General features: G+C 33.7%; 1 protein-coding gene across 2 annotated transcripts; it reads left to right on the top strand.

Moving 5' to 3' along the window:
• The first annotated feature begins 1,328 nt into the window (after positions 1–1,328).
• On the top strand, positions 1,329–22,541 carry SCD1 (stomatal cytokinesis defective / SCD1 protein (SCD1)). 2 transcript variants are annotated; one of them, XM_018118077.2, is made up of 31 exons: positions 1,329–1,814; positions 1,905–1,998; positions 3,746–3,947; positions 5,376–5,517; positions 5,800–5,900; positions 6,634–6,697; positions 6,907–7,020; positions 8,361–8,581; positions 9,909–9,963; positions 10,057–10,140; positions 11,147–11,342; positions 11,463–11,592; positions 11,675–11,705; positions 11,805–11,849; positions 12,454–12,529; positions 12,644–12,717; positions 12,796–12,846; positions 13,151–13,308; positions 13,569–13,616; positions 14,865–14,922; positions 15,026–15,109; positions 17,490–17,751; positions 17,846–18,036; positions 18,882–18,946; positions 19,078–19,201; positions 20,347–20,528; positions 20,626–20,697; positions 20,805–20,965; positions 21,117–21,158; positions 21,367–21,575; positions 22,169–22,541. In XM_018118077.2, exons 1-31 carry the CDS (start codon positions 1,641–1,643, stop codon positions 22,262–22,264), a joined length of 3,606 nt encoding a protein of 1,201 aa, XP_017973566.2. In that variant the 5' UTR covers positions 1,329–1,640; the 3' UTR covers positions 22,265–22,541. The 2 variants fall into 2 exon arrangements, with proteins under 2 accessions (XP_017973566.2, XP_088660870.1); XM_088804744.1 differs by lacking the exons at positions 1,329–1,814; positions 1,905–1,998 and having other exon boundaries at positions 3,814–3,947; positions 5,359–5,517.
• The last annotated feature ends 747 nt before the right edge of the window (positions 22,542–23,288 follow it).

The raw sequence follows: 23,288 nt of genomic DNA, 5'->3' as shown, positions 1-23,288 counted from the left end.
GCACTGAAGAATAATTTAATGGAAGGATAAAAAAAATTACTTATAAATAATTTAATGGACATAGATGAAATTTAGTCTATACAAAATTTAGAGCATCTTCCTTAAACTTAGTATTTTAACATTAAAAAATATTTTTTATTTTGAAAAAGTGAATATTATTACAAAAGATCTTCACATAATATTTTAAAAAACCTCTTGAACTATTTGAGAAGATCCAAATAAGTTCTTATTTTTTTATTAAATTCAATTAAGCCATTATTATTTTATTTCGAGTCAAATAAATTCTTATAATTTATGATTGATTGATTGTTATTAATAAAAATATCACTTGTCATTTTATACGTATATAATATTGACATCATGATGATATAACATTGACGTAGAAAATGAAAATATCATATGAGTATATTATTTTTTAGTATGATATATCAGCATATTACGTTGCATCATGTGATATATAATATCAAGTGATATTTTAATTAATAATAATTAATTCACCATTAGTTATAAGTAAGAATGTGCAATTGGTCGATTTGATCCGTTATAACTAAAAATTAAATGGATTAAATTTTTTTGAAAAGTTGATCAAAAAGATCAAATTTAAAGAGAAGATCTAACAACCAAAGATTGAATTAGTTTGGTCATTTTGGTTTTTTATCAAAAGAATCGAAATTTTGTCTTTTTTATCTTTTATAGTATTGAAATTTATAAATTTCATATATAATTATAAAATATACAAATAATCTAAACATAAAAAAACATAACATTTGTCTTTTTCACTTACATAAATTATAATATTTGATATTAACAACATCCACATTCTTAAAAAATTAGCATCCACAACCACAAGAGCCACCAAATTAATATTCAAGAATTTTAATCTCTGAATTTAATATTCAAGATTCAACATAACAAAAATAATAAAATTAATTGTGACAATAACTTAGAAAGTAGTAAATAGGAAATATATATTTTATATAAATATAATATTAAGTTTGATTTTTTAGTTGATTTGGTCTAAAAGTATTTTAATTGAGAATCGATTAAATAATCTAATTAGATCAAACTTTTTTATTTAAATTATTTTCAATTTGGTTGGGTTACTGGTCCGAAACAATAAAAAACTAAAAATTTAATTTAACATAATATTATGTCAATAATTAATTTAGAAGAATTATATTTATTTGTTTTATTATTATTATTATTATTATTATTTTGATATCTTAAAACACTTTTTGGCATTTATGACATTAATAATTAATAATGGATAATCTTTCAAAAAAAATAATTAATAATGGATAAGAAAAGGAGAAAAGAAAAAGAAACCAACCCAAAAAAAAAAAAAAAATGCAACGAGAAAAAAGAGAGCAAAACGCAGGTGAGAAAGCTGCTCAGGTGAAGTCGAGCTATCACAATACGTAGTCAAAAATCAATCAAACAAATTAACAGTCTAAGAAAGAAGCTTCCTTCTGCTCTTCCTCGATTAAATTCCTTCGTCTTTTCAAAATCTCTCCAATTCTTCTACAGAAAACCCCAGAATTAAAGTAAAAATGCAAATCAGATCTCGAAAACCATAGCAACCAATCAACTCATCGGAGAAGGATTACAACCAGTATCAGATCCAAGCCATATAATAAAAAATGGCGAGAATATTTGAGTACTTCGTGGTGTGCGGGCTTGGCCCCGAGATTCGTACACTAGACGGGACGAAAGGGTACCACGGAACCGAGTACATGTATTTGCCATCTCTGCTTGACCAGTATCCGCCTCCCAATCATTCCCTCTATCCACCTCCTCCTCCTCAGCTCCCCACCGTAATGTCCCTTCAATTTCAATCATTTTAAATATTTTGAATTGCTTTTTCGAATGTTTGTGGTTTTGATGTTGAAACCTTATGTTTGCAGTGCGTCTTGCCTGCTGGCGTGGAGTTTTATTCATCAGGGTTTGATTCTAACGATCCCTCGACTTACCCGCGGAGCTATCCCATTGTTTTGACTGGTATGATAGTGTATCCTCTGTTGTTTTTATGTAATAATTTTTTTTTTGTATTTAGTGTCGCAAGGAAGAGGATTTTGTTTTCATGAAGTCGATTCTTATACTCATAATGAGAATTGATTGAGCTTAATGTAGGTTTTGCGTGATTGGAACTGCCCCTTTAGTATAATTTAGACAATGTGCTTGTCAAATGGTGCTGGCGGGTTCACTGGCCTTCTGCTTGCCTTGCCATTGGGCTTGATATAGATTGGAATTGCAACTTGGAGAGATTTTTGAAATTAATTATGTGAAATAGAGGAATGCAACAACTATCAGAGAAATGCTTGATAGCAATCCGTAGTTCAAATTCCTTTGTGGTCTGTTCTGACTATTTTCCCTTGTATAGCTATCTGCTTGTGTTGTTGCATGGTTAACAAGCAAGTCTAACAGTGGAAGAGTATGTCAGAACTCACAAGCTTTAATTTTCCTCTTCCACTTACATGATGAAGTGAAGGATCCAAAACCACTGATAGCTCTTCGAACTTGAGATGTAGAAGAGATCAAGTCCGAGTTTAGCAACAGATAGTTATTTGAAGTAAGGTGGAAACTGGAATGTTGCTGTACTTGATGAATAAGTTTTATTTCCATAAATATTTTGCATTAGGACTTTCACAAGACCCATTCTTTGAACCTGGTCAACTGTGACTAATTGGTCAGCCTTTACTTAGCTTTAGTGTTATGTTTCATAATCAAGATATGCACCCTATCTTTAGAAGTTTTGATTTTGCAGTTCCCATAAGATCAGAATGCTCTAGGTTTGGCACCTTTGATCTTATGAAATTCTAGTTGTTGTCATGGAGGATATTGTCATCAGATTGAAGATGCTATCAATGTGAAAAACCTCTGCTGCGTTTATTAGTTGGGGACAGGCTTTAGCCTGGTTTAGAGAACTCCAGCTCTTGCATTGTTGCTGTTTTGCAGACTTAGCGGCTGACAACTTCTCTAAGATTCTTTTCATCTCATCACATGTAAATCTATTGCTTGCTATTTGATTGCCTCATGGTAGTGGCAAGTGAGTTTGGCATCAATCTTCTTTGTGATAGACAATGAATTTTATTGAATGATTGATTTGGCTAGGTAAATTAAGTATTTTACGGAGGATCAGGTGGATTCTTCACACTCAAAGAACAAATTGATAGTGAACTGCATGTAGAATGTTCCTATTCTGGCTTCCCAATTTGGCAGCATTTGAATTGTTTGCTGTTTCTGCAGCCTTTTTTATTTTTATTTTGCTTTTTCTAGATGGTAGATGACAACTTTCTTACACTTAAGGGTCTCATGGTGTTTTTAAACCAGGCATCTATCTCCTTTGCAATTGATAATGGATATGGTTGTGGTTGGTTATTTGAACTTTAGCACCAAATGGAGGACTTCACCTATAATGTTCAAACTCTGTTCTGGAAATTAGGAATTAGTTCTATCATTTGGTGTGGAAAACATTAGGGAGAACTAGAGATTTGTAGGAGTTCTTTTCAATGAAGCAGTCCCTAGATAAACATTTCTTACCTGTTTAGAGAATTTTCTTTAACCATGACATGTTTCATGACATCACATTTGGGATTTGCTCGTTTCAGTTTGTTTATTTTATTTCGTTTTTATTACAATTCTATTTCATGTGAATGCGCTGTAAAGCTCAATGGCAATTGTTTATTTGTTTTGCCCCAAAACACCATTAACTTGTTTGTCGGTTTTGATGAATTATTTTCTGCAGAGGGAGATGGGTCAAAAATTTATGTCAGTTGCATCGCATTTAGGGATCCAGTTAGTGAGGATATTGCGGAAGCTTATCGTATACCCACAAACTCATTTGCTGACAAATGTATCTGTCTTGTTTCACGCTCACCTTGTTTTCGTGTTCTTCGGGATGCACTAGAAGAGCTATTTGCACTTTGCTTTTCCCCTATTGGTAGTAGGTGAGTTTTAATTTGTCATAAACACTAAATTGCTTGTGATTTTGTGGGACCAAAAACATCTTGTTTTGAAAACTTTAATTGTCTCCTTTTGTTTTTTTTTGCCTTAGTTGATTGAATAGGTGCCCATATCATGTCTTAAATGGTGTCTATATGTCAAAAATTTTAATATGTTTGTGCTATACATGCTAAATTGGTATCTACATGGGAAAATTTAATGATGTAACTTATTTATCCATGAATCAAGCTAATGTAATCATATTTGATCTTAATTAAAATTTGAATGTATAAATAACCTAATTTTAGAACAGATAGATCACTTTTGAGAATAAATATTTTAGATTAAGAAATCTTCTTTTGATTTCTTATTTGTTTTCCTTATATTCCCATTTTCTTTTCTCTTTTTTGTTTGTTATCCGCAATTTTGGACTAAATGCCAGACTACACCAATCTGGCATCAATAGTTAGACTTGTGTCGGATGGCATTGGATCGGGCCATTTGGCACAAAATGAGCACCTTTTATACTGAAACCAGTGCAAGCATTATATTCAAAGCTATATACCATATTTGTGTTGTCCAGCCCTGGTTAGGGTTTTATGTGTTGCCAATCGGTATCAAATGTCAGATCTGGGCCAATCCATGCTGAAGCACACATCTAATACCAGATCCACTTCCAACGTCAAGTTGATGCCAGGGTGCCAGATCCCGTGCTGTAATTTCAATCTCTGATGTTGATTGTGACTTGTGAGAACCTTATAATGGATGTGCCAAATGGCATAAATTGCTTGGTTGAAGATGCCTTTTCCCCTTTTTCCTTTTGCCCCATCTCTCTGTCCTCTTTTCCCCTCCTCCTTCCATCAGTCCTCCCATTGCTATTCTAGATTTTTTCTTCATTTTTGGCTTGACATGCAATTGCAGATTGTGAAACATGGACATATTATAACTTCAACTTTCAATGTTCATTTTTTATTTTTGTGATATATTGAGGGTTAATTATAGTTATTAATTAAAAAAAAAGTTTAAGGCCAATCTAATTTTAATTATCTTAATTTAAAATAAATGGATTAAAATTATGAATCTTTTTGCCATCTATCCACCAACATAGGGTTTTTTTAAGTTTGTGCTACGTAAGTGCTATTAAAGACCAACAACTGGGTTTTTTATGAGTCCTTAATTAACCCAAAATTATAGTTGAAGGGCCAAGGGCTGAATTGGATACAAGTATAACAGATCAGCTGCAAAATTATTGATTGTTCCAGCCCTTATTTTGGCTTTTCATGTTTTCAAGATGAGATCAATATTTTATACCTGTCTTTTTTTTTGTTAATGATTTAATACGTTTGAATAATATTACATGATCAATGGAGATATAGAAATCTGTGCTTTTCTTTTTAATGCATTTAATGTTGTCAGCTCTGTGACAATTTCAGCAAGCCATTGTGGGATATTATTGCATATATGGTCTCCAAAGTACCGTTGCCTACACCTGGGAAAGATCGGGTCTTGTTTGCTATTGACAGTTGCTTGCTTTCTGTGGAGGCTCCCCCGAAAGATGGTCTACCTCATGCAGATGTATGAGTTTCTGTTTCTTCTCTGATACGTTAGCTGCATGATAATGCATTTTTGCTGATTGTATTATTGAAGCTCTGTTTGGTTGATGCCTTTGCTATTTGCTATATATATATATATATTGCAAAAAATGAATAGAAAGGAAAAGCAAAAAAATAAAAAATGAATAAAAAAACAAAAGGAAAATAGCAAAAGCATCAACTCGAGCAGAGCCTAAGAAATTATTTATGAACAGCAGAACATAAATAATAAAATAGCTGACATATATTTCACCGACTGCTGCAGATATCATTTCAGCCTTTGGTACAGTGCTTGGATGTTGACAACTTGATTAAATTTTTTACAGCTGTGTTACTTGAAAGGAGGATTTTGCTTCGATCTAACAAGTAATTTTCTAAATCTAGAGCAAAGGAAATTCTTTTGAGTTCCTGCCAAGTTGTAAATATTAGCACTTTTGATGGAACGGTTGTGAGCTTTTGCAAGCTGTTGTGTGAAACTGGCTATATCACTCATGACTTTTTGAAAGAAAAGTATAGTTTCTGTTAATTTTTTGTTGATTTTCTTTAAATTGTTGTAATATTTTATTTTATTTCCGTTGGACAATGTGCTTTTTATGCAGTTTTTCTCTATTTAATGCTAGCATGTTAAATACACAAGCTTTTTGCAGTTTTAATTGTGGTTTTGAAATATCAAAGGGATATACTTTATTTCTACCATAGCTCATGGTACATCTCCTTGAGAGACCCTTTACTTTATACAAAAGCACTTTCAAAAGTTTCGTCAAATTGTTTTTATTTATTTCCTGTTTAAACTTAGTGAAGTGATTTTCCCTGAAAAAAGAACCTTAGTCAAGTGATTAGTAACTCAGATCACGTCGTCTTAGAAACCATGTTTGTTAGGCCCAATTTGTTTGATGAGGCCTTATCTAATTGGTTACTTGCACCTAGGACTGATGTGGTTGCAGTGATAAAATGTATTTAAGGTTGCCGAGAGATGTTATTGACATTCAGATTGTCAGTATCTTCTTTGATGTTGATTTTTTTGTCACCATTTTCATCATAATCGAACAGGTGGTTATTGTCCTAATGTGTTTCCCTTGCTTTATTTGATTTCTGGCAGGTATTCACTTTTAACTCTAGTCTCAGAGGCCATATGCCATTTGATTTATCCATTTCGGTGGCAGGTAAGCTTTATACATTCAACTCACTGTTCTTTTAATTAATTAAAAACTGGTAGGTACTATCTGCTGTATGATGGATAAAATCACAGCTAACCTTTCATCGTTTCCCTTTTCATATATTTAGATAAGCCACTGCTGAGTGTTTTTTTTTTTTTTTGTTTGAGTGATTTGTAAACTATAATCTAATTCATGAACTTTTTTTCGTGCTGAAGCATGTCTACATTCCATTACTGTTTTTCAGTGGAGTAGACTACATTGACGCTCCTACACCATACATGATGGGTCTCCATTCAGGTGTTGATACATCAAATCTTGTTATGGATGGTGTAAGTAGTTTGCATGAACTTCAGTATTTATTACGTTTGTGTTCTTTTTCACTGTTTTCTGTTTGTTTCTGTAGTATTTGTATATGATTTGTTATTGCATGCTGCTCTCAATTATTATTGTTGCTTCCCAATATTTCCCATCTTAACTCATTTCGTAAATGACCTTGCTGAGCCCACAGTGGGGTGGGGTTTGGATTGAGATCCCAGTTTTGAACTGTAGCACTCTCCCTTGTATTAAAAAGGACAAATGACTTTGCAAAACACTTTGGAATTCATTTATTTCTGCTTGTTGAACGGGCAACAGGTATCTAAGACTTTTAGTCATTGTGGAAACAGCTAGCAGAGTACTCATTTCACAACTTTTGCTTGATTTTAGACTCACAGCATTGAAAAATACCATGATTGGGAGCTACGAAGCAAGTTTCTTTCTGTGATTCTGGGTCGTCTGGCTTCTTTTTAGTCAACAATTGCCTTATCTGTTTACAAATTAAGTCTATAATTTACATATCTGATTTTCAATTTATAAGATTTTGGATGTCAAGCTGAATATCAAAATCATGGGAGCTCGTCATTAGTTGTAATAATTAAATGGTTGCTTTTCGTTAAATTAATCTTTCTTGTAGATAACTACTTAACTGATTGATGGCAAAAGATATTGCATTATATAACATAGGATCACTCATATGTGTTTATACATATTCAGGATACATGAAGTGAAGTTATTTTATCTAAAGAATAATCCCTATTCACTTGCAATGAGAATTAAGGTGGCCAAGTTACCAATCTAGAAACTTCATGTATTTACCAAAAGCATGGTGATGGTGAATGTTTGATGTCTTATGCCTGAGAATATTTAGTGCTTTGTTTATCTCTCTCTCCTGGGAAATTTTCTTTTGTTCCAATGCAGCATAAATGGGGGAACTTAGAATTTCAGACACTCATCCCAACGTCATTTCCTTTTCTAGGCTTCTTTTTCAAGATCTTACAACGCCATACCTCTTCTTTCCTCTGCCCTTCCCTTTCCATTTTATTTCTTAAAAAGGGGAAATCACAAAATGGAGCAATGTGGACCAAGTCCTTGTGGGACTTTGGATCCAGCTCCTATCTCTGGGATTATTTCTAGGCATTACTATACTCATAATATCGTGTTTGCTCTCTATGCATCTATGAGATCCTGAAAATTAGAATATCTCAAGCAGATGATTTTCCATAAGATTTTTGAGCTTAAAAATTTGCTACCTAATATTTAGTAACTGATTTCAGTGTAGAATTTATCTTCTTGACATTGAAACTTTTAATTTTATATTTTAAGCTTCTTTTTCCCTTGATTTATGTTGTAGGTAGTTGTTGTGGATCTTGAGTTTAACCAAATCACCACGACAGAAGAAATACCACCAATTCCCGACCCAGAATTAAGTTTGTTGCGTGGTGAAATACTGAAATTGTTGTATCCAAATGTGGTGGGTATAGATCAGATGAAGGCTGATTTATGTGGTTCATCAGATCAAAATTTTAAAATCAGCAACAAGCCTTGGGGAGAGGATCATGACCTTCAGCTTAGGTGATACTTGGATGCCACATGAAATGTTATGAAGTATATATTACATTCCTATAGCAAGTATTCTATACTAAGTGCATTGACATATCTTGTTGTGAAGATTCTCTCATATTGTTTTCTTGACAAGATTGTAACCAGTTTCTATCTGTTTTCTCTGTTTTAAACTGCAAAAGTCTTGTTTTATGATATTTGGTTTGGATTGTTGCTTTTATGAAGTGGAGTGCATATGTTCATTTTTCATTCTCATTTTACTTGTAGAGGAGAAAAGGGGTACTATGGCAAGAAAAAGAGAAATATCAAATTACATTATTATCTTGGAAAAGTTATCGCATGCTGGTTATGCTTGATCTTATTATCTGAGCTTTCATGTATGTTGATTCAGACTGCATTATTAATGTTTGAAATTATCATGTGGCTCTCTTCTTTCTCTCTCTCTCTGTAGATGTGTGAATGACCTCTATATATTTACTTAGTTAGCTATCTCCTTTATTGATACACATTATTTTTGCATGTACCTCAAACTCTGCCTTTGTAATTTGAGACAAAAACTGAATTGATGGCTTCTTTTTGGTAATGATTTCAGATAATTGACAAAATGAGAAAGATTTTCTGTGGCTGTATTCGTTTAAATCAATATTATTGAAGGAATAGTTGTATGGACTGCAACTTAAGACATTGCTTGAATAACATTAAGTTTCACCTTATGTACTGGCAAAAATTTTCTATCGGACATTTACGTGATTGCTTGAGCTATTCTTGTTTTGGAACATTACCTTCCTGGTGGAATGTAAGTATGACATTAACAGAAATAATTGCCCATGGTAATTTTTCTGTTGCTACAAAACTTTTTGTAGTTCATTTCTCTTAGTGGAGGACTGGCTTTAGGGTTTATTTTTAAGTAGGAATATTTGGAAGTTTGGCTTTATCTAAGGCTCTTATGTCTTGTATCTATAAATCTTTGGTTGGTTAATTTTATTGAGGAGCTGGTATTATGAATTATTGTGATTTGAATAGTTTGAGTATTGAGATATTTGCCTCTTGATTCTATCCCTACCTTTCCCAGTTGACTCTATTTCTCTCCAGGCATCTTCTGATTCTCACCATGTTTTTTGTTTTTGTTTTCTCTCTCTCTCTCTCTCTCTGTTCTGTATTTGAAAGCCAAGCTGTAAAAATTTATGATATGCATTTGATTAACCTTCTACGGAAATTTTGTTTTTATTGCTTATCTTGTATATGGTGCAATATTCAACTTGTGATTTAAGACTTCTTATTTACGTATCTGATTAATTTGAAGAATTAATTGTGTTAAGCAAATTGTTTGTATGCGCAGGTTCATATTCCTAAAGTTCTTTGCTTCAATCTTAGGTGGCTACCGCAATTTCATAGTATGAAAATCGGTCATTGATCTTGTATGAGTTTGGCATTTACTGTTTGGACCAACCTAACCTGAGTATCTTGGTTGAAATGATCTTTGTTAGGAAAACAATGCCACTCAGGCCTTCAACACTCAGGCATTTTTGAAGAAGCGGTCTCGGTCAACCAATCAGCCACCAGAGCCTATGGTGATGCTATGTCTTCTTTCTTAAAATTATCTTTCATAAATGAATTTGTTAGTGATGGTTCAGTTCTGATGTATATTATGGTAGAAATTTCTTGTTTGCCTAATTTTTAAAGCATATTCCCTGGTTTTTACATCATTATTCTACTCTGTTAGTACATTTTTTTTAGGATTGTGTATACAAAGTCAATGCTCTTGATGTTGGGCAGTTTGAGGAGTTTGCTTAGGGTTCAGAAAGGGTTAGGTTAGACATTTGGATTTTAAGGTTATGGCTGGGGTATAAAATACTGTTGAAGGTTTTATTAGCAATTAGGGATTCATTTAGTTGAGATTTAATCTCAATACAGAGGCTCGAACTGAAGGATGCTTTACTGGAAGTTTTGGGCAGCAGCAGAGCTTGGAGCAAGTTTATGGGTCCTGTTTTTATGCTGACTTGAGTAACTTGAGAACATTGTAGCAAGAGAGGAGGAGAAAAGAGCATTCTATACTTTTAGGCATTTTTGCTTCAATAAACAAAGACATGAAAGTTACATAGGTGTTTAGTAGACATCCATGCCTCAATAATTTCGCCAAAAAAAGCATGTGCTATAATATGAAGATTAGAAGGCATTTATTAAGACATCTAGGCTTCTACTGACCTACTAGACTAGTATTCCTAATCGATAACTAGTTTTTAAACAAGTGAATAACCAACTTGGGTTCGAAAATCTAATTTCTGAAATTCCTAAAACAATTTAAACTCAATCAAATTTTACCCCAGCTGCCGGATTTGCGTAAATTACAGTAATCCCTGTACATGACACAACCAGAATTTATAAAACAAAATCCTAAATGGCTGGTACTGAAATTAAATTAATGAAAAAAACCAGTTTCTTCTTCCATAGCTGCATTCGCTCTTTTGTTAATTTAAGAATCTTTATTTTTGATTTTTCGTCAGTTTTCTGAAAATTTTCTCATCTCCTGTTGGTGCTGTTGTTGTTGTCTTCTTTTTTTCCCCCTTTTTTGGGCAGATAGCACAATTTCTAGATTCTCACGGTTTCTTGGATTATCTGGAGAGAGGTATAGGTTCAGATGAGAACAATAATAACCTTCTTGACAAATTACAAGATGCCATAGGAAGAGGTCAAAATCCTCTTTTGATTATTTCTTCCACAATGGTGGAGCCTGAAATCATAACAATATCAGATCCAGATGTTGGAGTATCAGGTATATTTTTGTGAATCTTTGTCAAAGTTCTTGATTCATTCACATCAATCTTATTCAAAGTGACAAATACATGGGAGGATGTAAATAAATCAATGTTTCGCTTGTTCTTATTTTCTTCAGGATCAGGTGCCAAGTATAGCTATGACAGGTTCCCTTCAACTGTTAGAACAGAAGAGGAAGAAGAAAAGAGAAAGCAGATTCTTGCTGCAGCAAATGGGGCTTTTGAATATTCGGGAAGGCAAACTCCAAGGTACATTATAAGTTGAGATATTTTGTGTACTTGCTCATACTTGTTAAACTTGTTCCTAACAAGTTCATTCTTGCTTTCCCAGTTCACCTTCTGTAAGTTCATTGGAGAGAGCTGTAAGTTCTATTTACTATCAGTCCTAGGTTTCATTAGTTTTTTTTTTTTGTCAAGATAAGAATTGCTGTAAACGAATTCAAACTATCATTGTTTTGCAGGCAGAAAGAGAGCGCATGGTTTTGGACATTAAAGTTAAGTTGCAGGTATAAGTTCATGATCTTTTTTTCTTTTCAATTTGTTTTTTTAATACATTTTGTTTTCAATTCTTTCGCTTCATTTCATGTCTACGATTGATATTGGAGGATTGAAATTGCCTTTTGTTTGATTTAGTTCCTTCTATGAATGGTTCTGTACGTTATTGTGTCTTTGTTGACACGAAATTCAGCTAGTGAATTTGCTTGTATATGTAGGAGAGAAACTGGTTGTTGTTACAATATGAATGTGAAAAGAGAAAATTATTGCTTTGTATTATTTCTCAAACAAGATAAGAGATTTTGGTTGTTTCACGATGTCAACCTGAGGCTGAAATTGTTATAGTGGTCTTTTATTATTGTGTCTTTGTTGATATGAAGGCCAGTAGGAGGGTTTGCTTTCTATGTGTTGGAGAGAAACAGATTGTTCTTAAATATGAATTGCATAGAGAAAAATTATTGGTTGTTTTTTTCTTTCATCAAGTTGTAATTCTCTAAATAAGACAAAGAAAAAGATAATTTGCTTGGTTTCATAATGTCAAGTTGATGCTACGTTGTTATGGTGGTACTTTTTGTCATTTTCTCTCTTAAATTTTGTGCTTTTCTTCTTTGGCAGGGATTATGGCTACGTCTTTTGAAATTGGGAGCAACAGAGGATCCGCTTTCATCATTTGAATACGGCACAATTCTGGGTATGTTTCCTAAAAGAGCTCAGTTCTAATTCATACTTTAGGCTGACATCTTATGTCTGTAGTTGTAAATATTATCTGCTTCCATTAACAAGAATATGTGCTTTCATTTCGCAGCTTTGATTGAGTCTGATGCAGAGGGAATTGGTGGTAGTGGTTTTGTTGAGTGCATAAGGGAGCACATAAATTCAGTATGTATAGCTATTAGAATCATACCGTGATTAACTGTTTTAGTGCGGTAGTAACTTTATACTGGATTTCATGCTCAGGGATGGCATGGTCAGTTGACTGAAGAACAGTTTATAGCAGTGAAAGAATTGGTATGTAATGTAAATTGTGGCTGTACTTGGGGTTTTAAATAGTGGAGCTAGTAATTCATGTTTTACCATTTCATGTGACGGTTTTTCGTTTTCAGTATTTAATGGTTTTAGAAATTTGAGTAATTTATGAATAATTAATATTACTTAAGTATTTTTGTTAATGAAGCAAATTATTCACCAACTTCTGATAGGCTGTTTTTTTTATTTTTTACTTTCTGCTCTGACATGTCTTTTGATGTTCATCTTGTAATAATGTTTTTCTTTTTCCTCCTTGTCCCCCAAATGTATTAATGCACAAATTCAGCTCAAAACAGCAATCAGTCGAGCAACTTCTCGAAATGATGTTTCGACTATTAGAGATGCCCTGGAAGTGTCTGCTGAGATGTATAAGAAAGATGCCAATAATGTTCCAGACTATGTCCAGCGTCATCTTATTTCTCTGTCTATATGGGAGGAGTTACGGTATGTATTACTGTGTACCACTCACTGGACTTATGTTTAATGGTCATTTTTTTCTTATTTAAGTAGGATTTGGTTTCTATAAATCAAAAGTTAGTCAGTTATGCCTTTGCGTAAGGTTTACTTTTAGTGGTGGTACATTATTTCTGTCTTCCAAAATTTAGACTATTATTTGTTCCTTCAGTTGCCTTTGAGAACCTGTTTGCCCTTAGGGTTCTGTACAAAACATTGAAATCTTAGAAAGCAGCTGGATATTGTTTCAGGTTTTGGGAAGGATACTTTGACTATCTTATGGAGCAGTCTTCAAACAAGTATGTTAATAAGTTTAGTATTTTTAAAATGTAATTTCTGAAATATTATTTGTTAATTCTATTATCTTGTGCATGAAATATAGTTATATTGTAGTAATCTTTTTTGAAATTTGGCTGCTCATCGAACCAGCTATGCTTTAGGATGAGGTTTTTGGCAGAAATCATAGTGGACTGATGTGACTTGCAACTGTTGTTATGGTTTTACTGAGTTTCTTTTTAGTTCTTTTCACTTTTCAGCTGGATTTTAACTTGTTATATGTGTTATTCCATTCTATGGTTTCTTCAACCAACTTGACATGATCAGGTCTATAATTGCAACTTAATCTGAGATAATTACACTACTAGTTACCAATGCTGGTGTCTTTTGTTGGTTGAAACATGCTGAAACTCTGCTTATTGTTGAGTTATGGCTATATGAGTCTGCCTACCCCAATATCTTGGTAAATCTGTTGGGGTGCATTTTAGTAAATCTAAATCTCTTGCCTGCAGTTTGTCCCATTTAATTCTCAATACAAATGCCAATGGATGATAGGGTTTCAAAGGGAGAAGGGATGATCCAAGAAATATGGAAAGAAGTTCCCTGGGTGGTGCGGAGCAAAATTGTTTTGGCCTTCAAAAAGGGTCCAATCTTGAACATATAGAAATGACAGATGAAAAACTTAGAGATCAAAGAAATAGATTGAATAATTGTTGCTACTCTACTTTCCTTGCTGGCTTTCTCTGATTTAAGTTCATCACATAAGATCTATCACACTGGTGGATTTTTACAGCAAGCATGGAATCTCGTGTTGTGCTAGGAGAAGTCAACACAGTAGAAGTTAGTTCTGGGATAAACCACTGAAAATTTGGGTTTAATTCTATCACATAAATCTGAAAAATATGATAAGATAGCCACTAACCTGACATTAAGAGTCTATTTCCAATAGGGTTGCTGTAGCCCTACAATCAGTCCTTGATCTCTTTGCAATCTAATTTAATCTAAACTGTCCAAGCTCATTAAAAGTTACATGCAATTGCTTTTTTGTCAAGAACAGTTACATGCTAAACTGTCCCAGATGAATTTCTGGGTTCTTTTCCTTCTCTCTTTTCTTTTCAAATATTGTTCTTTATCCTTCCCAGACAGAAAATTCTAGCCAATCGGTTTTATTTTTCTGGCACATTCAATTTCACTGAACCTCTCTCTTTCCCAAGTGAAAGTGGAAACTATTGCTTATCTATTGTGGTTGTTGTTTTTTATTTTATTTTCAGATCTGCCAATTATGCAACTATGGTGACAGCACAGCTAATTGTATTGGCTTTGCACATGGTAGTTTGTTTCATAATTTATAATCTTCTTCTACCACTTGTATGTATTTTATTGTTTGTTTTCAAATCTGTAAGCATTAATCATATTTCCTGTTATCTTGAAGGCGGGCCTGGGACTTGCTGATAATGATGGCTGGTACATGATTGAAACTATAGCAGAGAGATACAATATTGGATATAAGTTGCTCGTAAGTAAATCTTCCACACTGCAGTATGTTATTATGATTGACAATAAAGTACAATGTTTATAGAAGGGTCTTGGCCTTCTTTTTTCTTCTAACTTTCAACAACATATGTATGCTTCGGGATTATCTCTGCAGCCTGATTGATTAATTTTTGATGTATTGCTTGATCTAAGGATTCTTTCTGTTTTAAGTTTCTAACTGGTTCTCATGTCATTTATTACCATTCAAGTAATGAATATTGGATGTTCCTTGACAAAGGAATCTATCTGCTTTGGATTTTTTAGAAGTGTTCTGAAAAGATGAGAACTTTTTTTTTTTTTTAGCCAAAGATAGGGACAACACTAAGCATCTGAGATGCTGATTAAGCTACAAGTTGAAAACAATTAAAATCTGCATAAGCTAAGCCAAGGGTTGTAAATTTAAGAATTCACTATGTTCACTTCTATATATGATATGAATAAAGGATGAGGAATATTTGAACTGTCCCAGATATAGGTTCATCAATGAGGTTAATGGCAGAAATTGTACTTGAATTTATAACTTCATGTTTAATTTGGGTACCTGAACTGAGCATTTGTTTAATGTGGTGCTTAAACTATTACATCTGTTTAATTTGCTAACTTAACTCACACTATTAATTATAGATGATGGTGTAGTTTTCTATCAATAATATTTAAATGTTACTTATGTGGAAAATATTTTTGATAACCTGAACTTAAATGCCTGCATTTTGACCCTTTTTTATGAAGAAAATTAGTTGCTTCAGTTTGTTTTTTTCTCCCCTTTTCTTCATTCTTCCTCCAGGTTTTGGAAAACCCATCAGCCTCTATTTAACATACTTGCTGTTTTTTTTCTCATCAACAATGTTTACAGCAGATTTCGACACTGTTTTCCTCTCTCACTCCCTTTTCTTTTCCTCTTTCACCTTGTTTGGTCTTCTTCTCTAAACCCATGGCTCACACTTTCTTCTCTGGACCCACACCCTGTTCTTTAGCATCAGGTATTTTGGCTTTCCCCTATTCTAGTTCCAAAGGCTCTATTAATTTGCTGACAGCTCCTAGATAAGAGGCTGCATTTATGGAGGCATATATAGAAAGTGATAGTGAACATGACTTGTTTAATACTTCTCTCTCCTTCATGCAGCCTTGCCCTCTCACTCCATTCTTCCTGGTTCATTGTCAATTTCATTTTTCATGCCTTGAACATGATGTTCATTTTATTTGGTTAATTTGATTTTAATTCAATTTGGCAAGCACCTTTTTAATCTTCTATTGATACTGTTATTTGGGGATACTAATGTAAGAAATTATGCTTTAACATTTAATAGCAGGATTGCAATTTTTATTTTGTTGTTGACGTAGTTATTTACCCTCTCATTCTTTGAATAGTCAATCTGTAAATATCCCTTTTTTATTTAAAGTATATGAATGCAGTGTCAGTATTTGGACCTTTATTGTCATTTATTGTCTTTTCTTTAAGTTGGGCTTTTGAGCTTTCAACTTATTATCTCGAAGTTGAATTTTGTACAAGCTACAAGTCTGTTCTTTTGCTCAAATGTGATTTTTTTTCTTTCTCATTTGTGTCCTCCATAGTTGTGGTAGTCTATGTAGCTCAGAAATCATCCCATAGGACCTCTGCTTTCATACAAACATACACACTGGTAATTGTAATTTATATCCACATAATGGACGTGCATTGCAATTTAATTTGGTGAAAAACACATCATCAACTTTAACTAATGGTGTCAATTAAATGAGTATATTTCTATATTGCACAAAAAAAAAAAAAAAAAGGCTCAACCACCTTTGACGTTATAGTTAGGTACCATTTATGTACTGTTGGTCCTTTTCTGTACATGTACCTTTGGTGAAACCTAGTCACCTGTCTCATTGCTTGGTATGTATGGATGCATTTAAATATCTTTTATCATCCCATTCAAAACTCATGTTTCTTTAAAGGTAAATTTTAGCATATCTAAGTTGGCTGTTGGTAATGGAAGTGAACTGGTTTTCCTTCATTTGTTGATTGGTTTGGTTATGTGATTAAGAAGTAGGAGAAATATTTGTGCAAGATCCTGTTTATATGATTACGGAATGCACTTCCATTAAGCTTGCAAGCTCAGCCACACAAAGAATAATTTAATCTACTCTGACATGTTGGAATTCATTCTAAACGGAATATTCATCCTAGTCATCCTGTCCTTCCTTTTTTAACATCTCTCTCTCTCTCTCTCTCCAGTATGAAGCACTTTATTTATGTTGAAGCTGATGCTCATGACTAGTAATCATTTTGTTCAATATTCCTGGCCGTCTTGTCCACACAGCTTCTGCTTTCAATTCATGAATATAATTTCTGAATCGATTGTTCCCCCAATATGTTTCAGATAAAACTTAGAGGACTTTTGTCACATATCCAGCAACTTCGTATCAATTACTGGGGCATCTCATCTGTGAAGTCACAATCACTATTGCCTCCTGGATTGTCATCCCCGCGCCCAAAGGATGCCGCAGATGAGAATCAACAACCTGCAGAGGCTTCTGGTGTTGGAAGGAGCTGGGTGCAGAGCATGTTCAGCAGGGATACAGCATCAAGAGCAAACTCTTTTAGTCGTGTTCGTAAATCTACTTCTGATGGTGGGCCTTCAGGTATATCTTTTGTTAGCATTAGATGCTTGGAATGTTTAATATTTAGGCCATGCACCCTAGATTTTCATGGTTTATTATCTTTTAACTGCATCAGAGAATGGGAATCCGAGCAAACAAGATTTGTCTGCTGCTGGGCAGAAGAAAATGCAAACCAATGTTCGCATATTGAGGGGTCATACTGGTGCTGTTACTGCTTTGCATTGTGTAACAAGAAGAGAGGTGTGGGATCTGGTGGGTGATCGTGAAGATGCAGGTTTCTTTATTAGTGGGAGCACTGACTGTTCGGTGAGTTACCATATCATGTTATTTTTTTCATGCACATGATTAGAGTGCTACATTGCCTGTTCAATGTTATTGATCTTGTTTTGCCTTTAAATGGCTTGAGTTTCTTGTGGAAAGCAACAAGTAGGGAGTCCCTCCAATTTTTCCTTTTTTTTTTTTTTGGCTTTGTTATATTTTCCTCTTCTGGCTATTTTTTGCCTATCTAACAGCTATTTCCGGAAAGAAGAGGAAAAAAGATCAAACTTTGGCTGGTTTAGTTTTCAAATGATAGGAGAAGTTATTATATTGTTTGTTCAGGTCTGTGGTTATGTTTCTAAAAGAGAAATCTTTTGTCAAGCTAACACTCTTTGATTGTTCTGTTCTTGAATCGTGTTCAGATGAAGAGGAACCTCTAGGTGTTTTTGTACTGTCAAATGGTCATTGATTGGTATTTCAGCTGGCCAGAATCACTAGACAACATTTGGGTTCTTAGACCTTCACACCAAATATTTGTTGCTTTTATTGCCTGTAAACTCCATCAGATTCACATCTGTATGCTAGTTGCTTTTCTCACTTTCAAAATCCGATTATGACATTTGACATGTCTAGTACAGAGATGTCTACTGTATCTAAAATTGTATTCAATAATTAACTATCATTGCTTGTGTAATGGAATGGAATCTTTGTGTTTCTTGTTTGTCCTCCATAAAATCTTGGTTCATTGAATGGTGCATATAATTATGATTGTTCAGTATCATAAGTTCAGTGGACATCCTGAAGCATTTAATTCTACATGCATTAAAATTTTGAGTTGATTGTTTTTTTTTTTTTTGTGGAGAAAGTTTCAATTGGATATGTAAATCTTCCAGGTTAAAATTTGGGATCCTAGTCTTCGCGGTTCTGAACTTCGCACAACCTTGAAAGGACATACAAGGTCTCTGTTATGGAATATTTAAACCCTTTTGTTGGTTGTGCTTCTTGTTGCAATGTTCCTTTGGTTGTTAAATTTATATTCTTGTTCATATTATTTGATTTAACAGTTTCCGTAACTCTTTCTCCATGCAGAACCATCCGTGCCATTAGTTCTGACAGAGGAAAAGTTGTATCTGGTTCTGACGATCAATCTGTTATTGTATGGGACAAGCAAACATCCCAGTTACTAGAGGAGCTAAAGGGTCATGATGCACAGGTTTGCTTGTTCATAACATTCTGGATTGCAAACTGGGTATACGACTGGAATGTTCCTTTTCTAATATGTGTAAATGGTGAATACAGCTTTTGCTGCACCTGTTGGCATTGTTGAAGATATATCTGCATATTTATAGAACAATGCCAATTATTATCAGCATTATGTTAATCATAATGTAGGACATCTTAACTTTTTACCTTGATGGTAGTATCAGTAGGTTTTGAACCAGTCAAGGATTTGCTCGGTTATCTGAGAATGTTGCATAAAAGAGTTCCAATTATTTATATATTATGTTTAGAAAGAAAGGAAGTGCTATTTTCCTGATAAAGTGGGTCCATAATTGCGGCTTTATAAAATGATTTCTGTTGTTGTAGCTCACTAATGTGTACAACATTGATTATCATTGACTGTTTAAAATACTCAGAATGTAAAAATGAAGAAGGGGAAGGGGGTGGGGCAAGGGTTGGTCAGGGGAGGAAGACATTGACGTAGCTTTGGAAAGAAATGAAAGGAAAAAAAGGGGTTTTTCTTTAAGCATAAGACCTTTCCTTTTCACTCTGGTTTCTTAGCATTCTCTTTTTTTAAACCAAATCTGTATTTTTATCAATGCTCAGTAAAGTCAGGAATATGGCATACAAGTGTGGACATGCTTATGTAATTATGTATATACACATTTGAGGAATAATCTATAATCAAAGTTGAAGGAACCTCTCTACAGCTGTATGTTTTTGTTACCTTTTGTTAGAATTATTTATTGCACTTTTTGGATTACTAATCATGTTTTAAACTATTATCTACTACATGTGATACTTGCCCTATAGAGATGTCTTTTTTATCATGGATAAGCAAGCTGCTCAGCATATTTATTCCGCTTCTCATGAGTAGGGATCATTTCTATGCAGTGTTTTGTGGCTCTTATGTTCTGGTGCAAAATTTTATTCTCAGTTGCTTTCCTGTCAACCTCTTTGGAAAGCTTTTGTTTTCTTATTTTATTAATTATTTTTTACTTTTAGTAGTTCCTAATTCTAAATGCTTTTTCTTTGGAGATGTATTAAAAAGAGATACAATCTCAGCTGTTTGTCCTTTTCTTGAATGTACATGAATTAGATGATTGAATCACAAGATCCCTGTTTTTCTTACTGTAGGTCAGCTGTGTGCAGATGCTGTCAGGTGAACGTGTCCTAACATCTGCTCATGATGGAACTGTGAAGATGTGGGATGTCCGAACTGATACTTGTGTGGCAACAGTTGGTCGTTGTTCTAGTGCAGTTTTATGCATGGAGTATGATGACTCCACTGGCATCTTGGCTGCTGCTGGCAGAGATGCGTATGTACCAGAACACTTGCAATGCTCCTGTAGATTATAAAATTAGATTTATGGCTTGTTGCCTTGAAATCAATCTGATGAATCCTTCGCATTGTAGGGTAGCAAACATCTGGGACATCCGTGCTGGTAGGCAGATGCACAAGCTTCTAGGGCATACAAAGTGGATACGGTTAGCAAAGAAATGCAGAATTTTTTAATTTTTTGGTTCATTGGTGTGTGTGTGTGTGTCTGTGTGAAAACCTCGGAAGGAACAGTGTTCATGTGTCAGTTATGCAGGTCAATTAGAATGGATGGGGACACTATGGTCACAGGTAGTGATGATTGGACTGCTAGAGTTTGGTCTGTTTCCCGGGGAACATGTGATGCTGTTCTTGCCTGTCATGCTGGCCCACTGCTTTGTGTCGAATATTCAGCATCAGACAAAGGAATAATAACTGGTTGGCTCTGAGTCTGTTTATGTCTTTACTGTAACCTTTACATGTTTTAGTGCATTTTTATAAATATGAATGAATTGCAGCAACAATTTTATCTCTAGGGCAGGAAAAAGAATAGAATATAGTAATAATATTTTGAAAAATATTCTCTCAGGTTCGGCGGATGGGCTGCTCCGATTTTGGGAAAATGAGGAGGGTAAGTGCAATAATCAAATTCTGAGCATTATTCAAGTTTCTTTTAGGTTTGCTTTTATCCAACCTGGTTAAGTCAATTGCTGAAGATTTAATCTAAAACTAGTTTGACTCTTCATTGTGCTTGTTGATGATAATTATTTGATAGTTATCTCCTTAATTCGTCTTTTACTGTCAATAATGCTACTAGTTCTATTTTGTTATCCATGCAGGGGGTATAAAATGCGTGAAGAATGTAACTATTCATAGTGCTGCTATCTTATCTATAAATGCTGGAGACCACTGGCTAGGAATTGGAGCAGCTGACAATTCTATGTCTCTCTTCCATCGGCCTCAAGAGAGACTTGGTAGCTTCTCTAACACTGGATCAAAAATGTCTGGGTGGCAACTTTATCGGACCCCGCAAAAGACCAGTGCTGTGGTATGCTTATTTTTCCCTGCACTTGTATGGTTCTTGGTTGCTTTTTCTTGTGCACTTCTTTATTTTTTTTAAGTAATTATGTTAGCACTCACATATACACAAAAGCACATAAAATAGAGTCAGAAAATAGCCCCTGATTGGGATCTTCCTGATGGGGGTTGTTGTGTCCTTGTCATCTCATGCCTGTGTCTTGTGGTTTATAGCCGTGCTTCCAGATATTAAAGGAAGAAAGATAGAAGAGAGGAATGGAAAATGATAAATTATATCCTTCAACTATAGTTTAGACTTAAAAGAGGGGACAAGAGAGATAGCATTGAACGGATCTTCCATAATCCTTCAATGTGGAGCTATAAGGCTCACCCAAACTCCTAACCAAGATCAATTTAAATGTCTTAAAAACTGTATTTGTTTCACATATATGCTTTTTGTTGTTGCTTGCTGAGTGGATGTTGAGGTAGTTTAATAATTCCCAAAGTCTTCAACAAGCAGTTTCGATTTTCTCTACTTTCAGTGGCTATAAGGTCAAAAACTATGTTAGTTGAGATTTGATACGTTTTTGCTGGTTTGATTCTGGCCTCTTTTGTGGTAACCAGGTGAGATGTGTGGCTTCAGACCTGGAAAGGAAAAGGATATGCAGTGGCGGTCGTAATGGAATTCTTAGGCTTTGGGAAGCGACGATCAACATCTAAGTTTCTTCCCATATTTGTGTGTTTGTGACTGCCTGATTGTTAGAGGTAATGAAAGCAGAGGCTGTGATGGCCATTGTCAAACCTTTTGCAAGAAAAGTTTTCTTGGCTGATCTTCCGGCTTGTACCTGTGTTCATTTGTAATCATATCATGTATGAGTTTTTTTAATTGATCCTTGTTTGGTCTCTGGGCGGCTGTCTTGATTTGTTTGGTTCGTCAATGCATGCCAAAGGTGTCTGTACTTCCAACAGTTTTGTACATAAATTCCTGCTAGAAAAATTTTTGTTTGATGTTTATTATATTTTTAAAGTATTATTTTGCATTTTTTTATTATTGATATTTTAATTTTTTTAAAAAAATTTTAAAATTTTGTTTGATGTTTATTATTATTTTTAAATTATTTATGTATTTTGTAGGTATGTATATGATTGTTTTGAATAATTTTTATTAAAAATATGTTTTTTCATAAAATATTATTAAGATTTATTCAATTTGTAAATTTTGACTGTATTAAATGATTTTTTTTAAAATTATTTTATCTTAATTCTAATAATATTGAATAATTTATAAATTATGATTAGCACAAATTTTCAATTGACTTATTAATTGTCTTATATATAATTATATTTTATTTATAAAAAAATCAACCTTACACTTCGAAAACATTTTATATATAATTATTATGTACAAATAAATATAAAACAAGTATATACGTGCAACACACGTGATGATAAATACTAGAAAAAAGTGATAAAAGTATAAAGGTAATAAAAAAGTCTCAATAAGAAAAGAAATAATTAAAACCCAAATATTAAGAGAGGTAGTGAAAGAAAATGATCTCCAGTCTAGTTGATACCAAAAAAATAAAAAGTATAATAATTAGTATATTTGAATCAAAACGTGCTAATTATTTTGAAATATGGGATCAATGTGAAAGTCTGCTACTATTTTAATAGGAAAATGATGATAAAATCATAAAGTTGTGCATTAAGTAAAATTTTTAATAAAACAAATAAGTGATAAGGG

Source organism: Theobroma cacao, chromosome 3 (genome assembly GCF_053813885.1).
Source record: "Theobroma cacao isolate CCN51 chromosome 3, ASM5381388v1, whole genome shotgun sequence".
In the NCBI taxonomy this organism is placed as follows: Eukaryota; Viridiplantae; Streptophyta; class Magnoliopsida; order Malvales; family Malvaceae; genus Theobroma; species Theobroma cacao.
Note: the sequence above shows the minus strand (reverse complement) of the source record. Positions and strands in the feature narration are given on the sequence as shown.

Excerpts from the sequence above, each read along its gene's own strand:
- SCD1 (XM_018118077.2), top strand. The coding sequence starts at position 1,641 with ATGGCGAGAATATTTGAGTACTTCGTGGTGTGCGGGCTTGGCCCCGAG. Across the intron at positions 6,698-6,906 it reads TTTATCCATTTCGGTGGCAG|CATGTCTACATTCCATTACT; the intron begins GTAAGCTTTATA and ends TTCGTGCTGAAG. Across the intron at positions 12,530-12,643 it reads TGAATACGGCACAATTCTGG|CTTTGATTGAGTCTGATGCA; the intron begins GTATGTTTCCTA and ends TTCATTTCGCAG.